Source organism: Physeter macrocephalus, chromosome 7 (assembly GCF_002837175.3).
Source record: "Physeter macrocephalus isolate SW-GA chromosome 7, ASM283717v5, whole genome shotgun sequence".
NCBI classification, from domain to species: domain Eukaryota; kingdom Metazoa; phylum Chordata; class Mammalia; order Artiodactyla; family Physeteridae; genus Physeter; species Physeter macrocephalus.
In genome coordinates, this window is record NC_041220.1 from 108,284,330 (window position 1) to 108,295,201 (window position 10,872).

The 10,872-nt window shown below is 49.2% G+C and overlaps 1 protein-coding gene across 1 annotated transcript in view; it reads right to left on the bottom strand.

Moving 5' to 3' along the window:
* Nucleotides 1–1,439: 1,439 nt before the first annotated feature.
* Nucleotides 1,440–10,872, bottom strand: part of CRMP1 (collapsin response mediator protein 1) — a 66,668-nt gene continuing 57,235 nt past the window's right edge. The window contains exons 12-14 of the mRNA XM_024119398.2: nt 7,694–7,873; nt 4,901–5,066; nt 1,440–1,560 (exon numbers count right to left, since the gene is read on the bottom strand). Of these exons, the coding sequence (XP_023975166.1) occupies nt 1,469–1,560; nt 4,901–5,066; nt 7,694–7,873 (438 nt within the window). The 3' untranslated portion in view covers nt 1,440–1,468. The remainder of the gene's footprint in view (nt 1,561–4,900; nt 5,067–7,693; nt 7,874–10,872) is intronic.

Sequence of the window (10,872 nt, forward strand, 5' to 3'; positions counted from 1 at the left end):
CACCACGACCACCACCACCATCACCATCTCCATCAGCATCATCACGTGACATCACCATCAGCATCATTACCACCATCACCATCAGCATCAGCATCATCATCACCATCAGCATCACCATCATCACTACTAACTGGTAATCAAGACAAACAACTTTGAGGTTTTACTCCTCCTTAGAATGTATACCTCCCATGGGACTGGAGGTCAGAAATGTGAAGTTTAGGAGCTGGGCACTTCCAATCTCAGGCAGCCTGACCCACATAACACACAGGAAGAGACAGCACACCAAGGAAAGGCTGGGCAGGAGGGAAGGGACATGATGTGATTTCAACCTATTTCACAGAAGCCCTTGGCCAGCCGTCGTCCTCCTCTTCTCATCCTTGTTCTCATGACCTAACGCTCCCCAAACCATGACTGGCTCCCTCTCCTCCCTCCTTTGCTCCCCCGACTACCTAACAAGAGCGAGTCCTGCGGAGGCGGGCACCACTGTCCCGTTACTACAAAGGGGAGCACAGAGCATGAGCACCTGAGCAGCCATCACTTAAATGCAAACACCCCAGTCAGGGAGTGGGCCATTTATTTTCTTTATTTTTTCACAAGCTTTGAATTCAGAAATAAGAGTCACAATAAGTCAGTTGTTAAGTAAAAATGAGGGTGATTACAAAGGAAAACTATGTACAAAACTTTAAAAATCTGACGGCCTCGTCATCCGCCTGGGAGGGACCAGGACACGGGCACCCGGAGCAGCTGTGGCTACACCGTGGTCAGCCCTGAATGAGGGTGGGAGACCCCTTTCTGAGTGTGAACCTGGCTAGGCCTGCAGTCTGGAGCGGGCTGGAAGGACACACACAGACCGGAAAGACATCATGGCGAGTTACAGGTGCCACGGAGACCAGGGTTCCTGACACAGGACGAGAGTGATGCTGCTCTGGCGGTGGGGTGGGCTTCCTTCTCGTGTAGACCTGGGGGAGGGGACGACGAGGACACATCTTCCTGCTATGAGTTTTGGAGCTGCCCCCAAGGGCTTGAGGTCTGGGCTTCGTGTCTATGTAGGGCCTCGGCTGTCTTCTGTCGGACGCACTCAGACTCGCAGACATAACTTAGTAACATGCATCAACTATCCTAGAACAGCTACAGGGGTGCGAGGGAACCACTCAGAGAACCGTGGAGCCCGTGGCGTCAGAAGTGGGAGGGACAGTACAAGACGAGGCTGGAACCTGTGTTCACTAAGGAGGGGCCTGGAGACGCCATGCTCTGAGGTGGACTCAGATGAACACACGACTGTGGGCAAGGGATTTCCAAGCAAACACACCACACTAGTACCACTTCTTCCTAAACCAAAAAGGAAAGAACATCATTCCATTTTCCCCCCATCAGTACCAAACGATACTGTGGGTTTCCAAACACTGACAGGGCAAGGGATGGACATCCTTCCCAGAATCCTCCACGCTCGCTCATCCACGAGTCGCCTTCACCCGAGGCTGGTGATGTTGGAGCGGCCACCAGGGGGCGCCACGATGCGGTGGCCGGTGCGCCGGGGGTTGTTGTCATCTATCTGGGCACCTGGAAGAGACGGGGCCAGTCACTCCAGCGAGATCTGCTGACACCAGCTCCCTGTGTCCCTGTGCTGCTCCCGCGGGCTGGGTGCCCTCTCATGTCACGTCCCCCAGCCTCTGGGACGCCGAGCCCTCGTCTCAACACGCCTTCCATCCTCACCATCCTTCAGTCCAGGCTGACCTCTGGGAAGGCTCCCTGACCTCCACGGGGGCCACCGCTCCCTCTTCTATGCCCCCCAGGCCCCGGGGCCACCCTCCTGCAGCCCCGACCACCCTGTGCTCTTTCTTGTCTGGCTTCATGTTCTTGAGACAAGTGGGCAAACACTTATGGAGTGCCTACTGTGTGAAGACACAGACTTGGTGCTTTAATTGAATTCACAGGCTGTTGAATTCAGGGCTCACGGCAATCCCATGAAGGGAGTGTTGTTTTAGCCCCAGTTTACAGATGAGGAATTTGAGGCCCAGGTCACGCATTGTAGGGGGCACCACTAGAGGACAGGGAAGCCAGGATCGTAGCCCCACTGGTTTGTCCCCAAAGCCCCAGCTCCTACCACACACTCACAACGACACTTGGCAGTGTCCATTGTTCCCAGGGTGTTTTATGTGCTATGCGCGGGAGCACACGTATGTGCATTTGTATATTGTGTGCATGCGTGTGTGTATCTGTGCATGTGTGTGCATGCGTGCATGCTTGTGTGTGAACACTTGGAGCTGGATTTACCCACCCTGTTTGCAATGGGCAGGTCTGCATGGGCGGGGGGGGAGGGGGCGGCCTTTTTTGTTTTAAATCTGCAAAGCCAACCATCCACTCCAATCTCACGCATTCTCTTGCAGTTAAAGAAAGATTTAAAATTGGAGCACTAAACTCAGTGCCTGGTGCTCAGTGAATATGTATTAAATGAAGACTGAATGACGGATAATGCTGGGAAGGAGGGATGCTGTGGAGAGGGGTCCAGTCGGGGGACTTCACTTCCAGCACAAAGGGTGCCTGGAATTTGGGTAATTTGGAATCAGACACTCCCCTCTCTTGGCCTCATTTCCTTTTCTGTAAAATAAGAGCCAGCTCCTATCCACAGTATTGTGTACTCTATTGCCTCAAACCACAGGATCAATTTTATGGCAAAGCAGGTGTAACAATGAGCACACGACAACAGGATTCGCTGGATTCACCGTGAACCTCATTGATCGGAAGATGCTGGCCTGATACGAAGTTGGGATGGTCTACATTGAGAGCTCTGCTAGGCTGCCTGCTAGGGTCAGGCGCTGCCTCCCAGGGTACAATGTGTTCTGAACCAATGCCCGATATTCGATGTCATGTTCCCAGGAACCAGGAGGTGGAAACTGGATTATCCCCTCTCACCATCTCTCCCAATGACTTCACCAAAGAGGAAATTTAAAATAAACACATGAAAGATGCTGAACCTCAGAAGGAATCAAAGATTTACCAATTAAGACTTCAATGAAAACAACAATGACAAAAAAAACTAGATGAGGTCTTTCTACCTGTGACTTTATATGATATGTGTAGGCCACAACGAGTTTGGTTTAGAGTACTGACTTTGATTTTCTCTCATCGTTTCATTGATAGTGTTGTCTTCCTGGACCCAGAAATCAGGCCAAGTGCTTAATATCTTTCTACCTCATAAGCCTCTGTACCTTGTGCTTGGTTACATGCCAGGTACTTTGAAAATACCTGTTGTACAAAAGGACAGTACTTCAATAAACCATGCTATGTCTTTATGATGTAACCTCACTCAGATATTTAAAAGGACATCTGTGAAGTCCATCCTGATATTGGAAAGTGTCTGTGCAGTTGGTATCCAATGGAGTCACCTGTGAAACTGCTGAGGGGCTGGTCAAAGGCAGTGCTGGGGCTTTAGAGAGAAGTGGGTGCTGAACAGGGAGAAGAAGGATGGTTGGGGGACACTTCCTGCAGACTTTCCATTTCATTGTTTTTTTGTTGTTCTAAAAGGGAGGGAATGTCTCTCTGCATTTAATTGCAATCGTGAATTGCATAACATGAGACCAGAGATCCAGTGTGCAGACTCCCTGAGAGGTTGTGTGTTGTCACACACAGACAGTTTTCCAAGCATTGCAACCAATCGCTGTTCTGCTGACTGAGCATCAGATGAAATATTCCAGTTGTGTTTAGGTGAAATATTCCACTTGTGCAAAAATATCAGTTTTCTTTAGACACTGGATCACACGGTGTGGGAGAAACTCTTCCATGACAGGCTCAGGGAAAGTGAGAGGGACTGGACTGGGGGACCCTCTGATTCACGCTCCCCACTGCGTAATCCCTGAATGGATGGCAGGTTGTCACCCCCGCAATTTAAACTGGTATTTCATCTTCTCTCTGCCCCTTCCGTTCTCTCTTTTGCCAACTACATTGCCTTTTCTGTTTAAACGTCCTTCACTCCTGCTGGACCAGAATTCAGCCCACTGAGAAAACTCAGCCCGGTTTTTACAGTCCATGAGCTAAGAATAGTTTTTTGCATTTTTAAATGGTTCCATTTCAAATGGTCTTAGATATTGCCTCTTGGCTCACAAAGCTTAAAACATTTACTACCTGGCCTTTTAAGAAAAAGTTTGCTGACCTCTAGAATAGACTGAGCCTGCCCAGCTGTGTCTTATTCATCACCGTATTCCTGGCACCTAGCACAGCACGTAACTCATGCTAACACCTCAAATATTCGAAATTCCAAGGCAATGTCCCACCATGTGCACACCTGCCCTTGTGTGGCGAGCTGATGAAACTGCAGACACACGTCCCAAGAGCCTTCAGAAAGTCTGAAGGACCACGTGAACGTTTGGTTTTGTCTGCACACATTTGCTGAGCACCAAGACCTGGCATTTTGACGCTGAATGTCTTGGAGCCTTAATTTCCTCCTTAAACAGGAATAACACCACTCTACACACAGGGCTGTGGTGAAGATGAAACAGTCACGAGTTATGAGAGTGTGGGCTGAACTACCATGGATGGCTGAAGACCCGACTCAGAATGTACATCCAGCAAAGGCAGCTACTGATTCCCCTCTCCACACTTAGCTTCATGGGTAAGAGTGTAAAATGTCCCCAAGAGTGTTAAGGAAGGGCATAAGGACAATTTTCAGGCAGACTCTTCATAAATCAGGGTCAGGTATCTCTGTGCTGTTCCCACGGACCCTCTCTGCTCTCTGCCCTCCCCCAGCCCTCTCTGCCCAACCTCAGGAGGGGAGGGGAGGGGAACCCACACTCCCATCTTCGGCTCCTGATCGAGTGCCTGAGGCCGTGGGTCCATTTCTCAGGAGTTCAGGGCTCTGGGAGCCACCGTGGGGTGGGGAACCTTGGCCGCTGTAGTTTCTTACCTGATAAACTGAAGTTGGACTGGTGGAGGTTTCTGATCGGTGGAGGCTGGTGTTTGGAAGGCGAGGATTTGACAGAAGGAGCAGGAGTTGCATATTTGGGTGTGGCTGGCACCTCATACACAGGACCGTCATACATGCCCCTGGGAACCCCCTGCAACCCGGAAACCTAAACAGAGGACAAGAAGAGCAAGTGACTGACAAGATGCATGTATGCATTCTCGTGTGCAGGACAGTGACCATGGTCTCCTCGGGGAGGCACACACGTATGCACACACGTGCTTGTACACACACCACACAAGGCACCCGCTCACACATATGCATACACACGTGCACAGGCATACATATGTGCACGCACACAAACGTGCGCACACACACATATGCACGCACACCCCCACACTCCACATACACACAATTCACACATGTACGTGCACACACATGCCTGCATACACACACCAACACATTTGATATACACACTAACATATATAACACACACATCACACACATACAATCCAACACACATTCATAAAAAGACAGGCAAGTGCACACTCACGTGCATACACACATATACATACACACACAAGCACAGACACATACACAGCTTCGTGCAGGAGGACTCCAAAGCTATTTCCAAAGGAAAACACTTCCCTGACACCCTGACTAGGACCCCTGAATCGGGGACTGGTGGCATCACGGGGTCGTCTTCATCGTGGATTTGGGGGCAGGTAGTTTGGGAGGTGATCCCGCAAAGGAGGAGGGAGAACGCCCACCACAGGGAGAGAGGATGAGGGGGCCGCCTCTGAGGGCACCTGGCTCAGGGCTACTGCAGGGAGCAAACCTCCTGGACCCCAGGGAGGATGGGACACAGTGCACAGCCTCCATCCCCGTGGGTTGAGGGTTGTCCTGGGAGAGAGAGCCATGGGGCAGAGAAGCCAAAAGTTGCAGGGGCTCGGGTGGGAGGGTGGGAGGCTGGGAGCCTGCTGGTGAGCTCAGGGCTGGCCAGGGCAGTGTGGGCGTCTGTCCCAGGCCCTGGGAGACAGAGTGTGGCCAGGAACACGGGCAGGTTCCCACGTGAGTCAGTGACAGCGCCCTGACCCCAGCTTCACGTCCCTCTTTCCCTGCACAGGTGGCAGAGCCCGACCCCAGCCCTAGGCTCCCTCCTCTACCACAAAGGGGTCCTTTTTCAGCACCAATATCAAGGGCCCAGCGCTGCTTGGTGATAACCCATCCTCTGCCCCCAGCAGCCCTGCTCCCCTGACGCCCTGGGACCTCATTGTCTCTGCCCCATCCCTCTCAATACCTGCTTCCTGCGCCTCTGGGCTTCCCTGGTTCCAGCCGGTTCCAGGCCTGTGTTCCTGCCCCCCAGTTCCCTTCAGTGACCTCTGAACTCAGCTTGGCCAGATGTAGGTTCTGGGGCAGGGCCCGTCCCCCACCTGGCCTGGCCTCTGTGCTCTGCCCTCAGGTATGCGGGGAGGGTGGCCCTGTGCCTGGCCACTGCAGATCACGTCTTGGCATCGAGGTCAGGTATCCACCTCACACGGACGCTGACTGTTAACCACAGACCTCAGGTTCAAACTGATTTGGAGGGAATGAAGCCAGCCAAGGTGTGTTTCTGCCGCCTTGGTGGGTGTCCCAAACAGAAGTTTACACGAGTCCCTTTGTCTCTCAGCAGCCTGCTGTGGCCACGTCGCTATCCCTGGCCATCTTTCGGATCTAACTTGCTAATTCTCCACGTCCATCATTTCCCCACCTGACGCGTAACATCTGTGCAGTTTGGTATCCTTGACCTGGGATGCTACACTTTAAGGCGTGGAGAGGGACAGCAAACAGACATAGAGCATTGTGATGGTTGGCCTGGGAGTCTGGGAATGCCAGGAGGTCTCTGGGTTCTTGCATCTAAATTGGTGGCATTGGTGCCACGTATGAAGCACAAGAAGAGTGGGACCATACACAGGTGGGCACACATGCACACACACATATACAAACACATAAGCGAGCACAGGAGCACATACGCACAGGAGCACCACATGCATATACACAAACACAGACATACACATATACACATGCACATACACAAATAAAGCTGGGCTTTCTGGCAGACATGAGCCGTTTTAGTGCGGGAAGCAGGTTGTCATGGTGATGGGAGGGACCTAATTAGGGAAGATGATTGATCACAGATGGGAGTCTTTCTGAAGCATGAGCAAACTTCCTCCTCTGAACTGGACTGGGGACGGGACAGAGCCTGTGCCTACTCCATGCCCTTTGACCTCCTGAGTCCATGCTAAGACTCCTCAAGAAAAAGGGGGGAAGGAGGATGCAGAATGGAAGGGGAGCAAGGAGAAGGAGAAAAGGGGGCAGGTCGAAGGGAGTCTAGATGCAGTTCTGCCACCCCTCAAGTGGGCTAGGGCGGTTTACTTTTACCAAACGGCACTAAGGGCTTCAGAGCTCTCCCAGCTGTGTGATGCTGGACAGTCCTGCACTGCTTTGAGCGCCAGGGTTCTGATCTGCAGAAGGAAGGTCATGACACCTAAAAGAGGGGGTGGTGAAGACCCACCCCAGGATGATGCAGGATGTGCGTCCTGGCTGGTGTACTCCCAGGACTCCTCCCATCGCCCCACGTGCACAGCCCTTTACAGTTGGCAAATCCCTGGCACCTCCTCGGTCTCGTCTGGTCCTCACTGCAGCCTGAGACGCAGGCAGGTCACGTCCCAGCTCATTTGACACGTGAGGAAGGGGAGGCTCGTGCAGCTGTGACATTTGTTCACTCTGCACACGACAGACCCTGGCTCCACGTACCTTGTTCCTGATCCTGACGCGCTGGTAGAGGTACTCGGGGAAGGGCTTCCTCGGGATGAAGCGGCCCACGCCCTTGTTGACGTTGATGTTGCCGTCGTCAAAGACGATCTTGCCCTGGCTGATGACCACCAACGGGGAGCCGTGGCACTCCATGCCTTCGAAGATGTTGTACTCCACAGCCTGCATGGCAAGAACCACGGGCTTTTATCCAGCTTCCAAGGCTTTTCTCCGCATCAGCCCTGTCCATCCTAATGGTGATTCGGCTACACATCCTATCACAGGCACTTTCCAATGCTTGTTCTTTCTGGAAAACACCTTTAGGACTGTGTAATATTCCTTTGTACACTTTCATTTGCATAATCAGCCCCTCACTGTTGGGCTTTTACGTTGCTGGTGGTTTTATATAATCTAACTAATATCGTCTGGGGCATCGTGAAAGTGAATGGGGCTCCTGGACTTAGGCAATGAAGCCACTCATACTATAACTGAACATTTTGGGGTCTTCTTTTAAAAACATTTTCTTGCATTTTTCCTAAAAATAAATTACTGGGTCAAAGGATATTAGCTTTCGAAAGACTGCCAAATTACTTTCTGAAGGCATCGGACCAATTGACGCGACATTGGCAGCGGGGGAATATTTTGTAATTTCATGTTTATGAAATCCCCTCCAGCACTAAGTAAGGTCATTTTAAAAAATTTATTTATTTACTAATTTGAAAAACAAAACATTTCCTAGAAAATATGCATTCCTTTCATTAGTCCTAAAGTGAATATTAACTACTACCAGCCAAACTCTTTGATTACTCAAAAAGTAGGTAAAAAATATGGTAAAAATTCAAACGGTACAAAAGATACATAACTTTAAAAAGCTTTGACCTCAGACTGAGATGCCTGCCTCACACTGACCTTTCAGGAACCCCAGATATTTTCTGTGCATGAGTAACTTTCTCATGTTCCAAGCGCTCTGGACAGACAGTTTCACTTTTGTTTTTCTCCTTACCTCAGAGAATGCTCCCCATCAGCGAATGTTCCCATGTCGTGGGTTAAAAATGTTTTGACATTCCTTAAACTGCTGCACTGGATTCCACCCCAGGGACATACTATCATTTACTTATCCAATTCTCAGGGACAAGCACGTGGGTCTTTGCCCTGCTTTTGCTAAAAAAGCACAATAAACACACTTGAGTGTCCACACCGGCACGTGTGAATATCTCCGTAGATGTGGACTTTGGGCCAAAGCGTAAACGGATTTTAACTTTGACAGATTTGCCTTCTTTTTCCCGACAAAACTCCATGAGTTTGTCGGCATGCTAGTCCCACCTCAGCTCCATCCTGCTAAACCCCGGCATCTCAGACACTGGCGCAGGTAAAAACAGCATCTCACTGCAGTGATTTGTATTTGAGATCGGATCTGTTTTTAAATGAATAGAAACCCTTTGTATATTTCTTCTTCTGTCACTGCGTTTTTGCGCCCTGTTCTATTAGGTTCTTCGTATTTTCCTTAATGGTTTCTAAGGACATATTCAATGTTAAAAAATCTCTCCCTTTGTTTGCCCTGTGTATTGCCAATACTGTGTATTACCAAACTTCCCTGTCTGTCCTCTGCCTTTTGATCTCATAAAGTAATAAATATTATCATTTGCTGCAATATAGAGGGTTATTTTTCCTTGGTTTAATTTGTATGTAGTCAGTGGTCAAACAGACCAATCTTCTCCTTTTTATTTTCTAAGTTTTGTGTCTTGCTCAGAAAGGTCTTCTCCCCTTCAAAATGATCATTTTAAAAAATGTGTTTTATTCTAGTCCTTTTATAACTTTATTTTATTTCAATCTTCAACCCATTTTGAATTAGTTTTGTGGTCAAGAGTACAGCAGCCGCCTAGCCCTATGAGCCGGGTATTCAAACACAATTGGTTGAATAACTGTCTTTGTGTAATTTTAAGTCTCCTTTGTTGAAACCAAACTCTCATATATGCGGTCGGTCTATTGCCTGGCTCTCTTTTCTCTTCTGCTAATACCAAACTGCCTCAATCATCGTAGCTTTATATGATTTAATAACTGGGATGATTAGCGCTCTCTCTTTAGTTTTCGTTTTCTTAGAAATGTTTTGGCTATTCTCAAATTGTCCATCTAGGAACTCTGTTTTTCTAGTTAAAAAACAATTCCATTCCATTTTCTGATGCGATGACTTCAACTTTATAGATTAAATTAGAAAGAACTGATATTTTTACTCTATTGAATGTTTTTAGCATAAAAGGACTTGCACTTATGGAACTCTTTAGTTTTGATTGTTATTAGAAACAGGATTTTGATTTCCATTCTGTTTTTCATAGTGCTCTTTAATTATCTCACAGAAAAGGTATCAGTTCTTTATATTGATTTGGCGTCAGCTGATGGATTCTCTATTGTTTTTGATGGTTCAGGGAAACAATCATGTTGATTTTTTACAAACAGCTGCTAATACTATGCTTTAGACTCTTTGTGGCCACTGCCTCCCAGGCCCCAGGCAGAAGATCTGTTTTCAGTTTTAACATTTGCTCATCTAACACTTCCTGAGTCACCCTGAAGTGACCCCACTAGGCAGTAATTTACAATTTTGCTGAAGCCCAAATGTGGATTGTAAATAATGAAAGGCAGTGCAAGAAGCAAATCACTTACCTCGCAGTCGAAACTAGACAACTGCCCAACTCATTCAGACCAGCATGGTCTGTTAGTTGTCTTCTTAGTGGAAGGACACATTACACGCCACAGTGGCATTCCTCAATTGGGGAATTCTTATGAGGCTCAGGTTATATTACCCACTCACGTTCTATATTTCACAACTATATGGAGTTTTTGGCTGTTGTTGTTTGTTTAATTTTTCTATTTCTGGCCACGCCGCATGGCTTGCAGGATTTTAGGTCCCCGACCAGGGTTCGACCAGGGATTGAACCCGCGCCCTTGGCAGTGAGAGCACAGAGTCCTAACCACCGGACCACCAGGGAAGTCCCACAACCACATAGAGTTTTTTTTTTTTTTTGGTGGTATGCGGGCCTCCCTCTGTTATGGCCTCTCCCGTTGCGGAGCACAGGCTCCGGACGCGCAGGCCCAGCGGCCATGGCTCACGGGCCCAGCCGCTCCGCGGCATGTGGGATCCTCCCAGACCGGGGCGCGAACCCGGTTCCCCTGCATTGGCAGGCGGA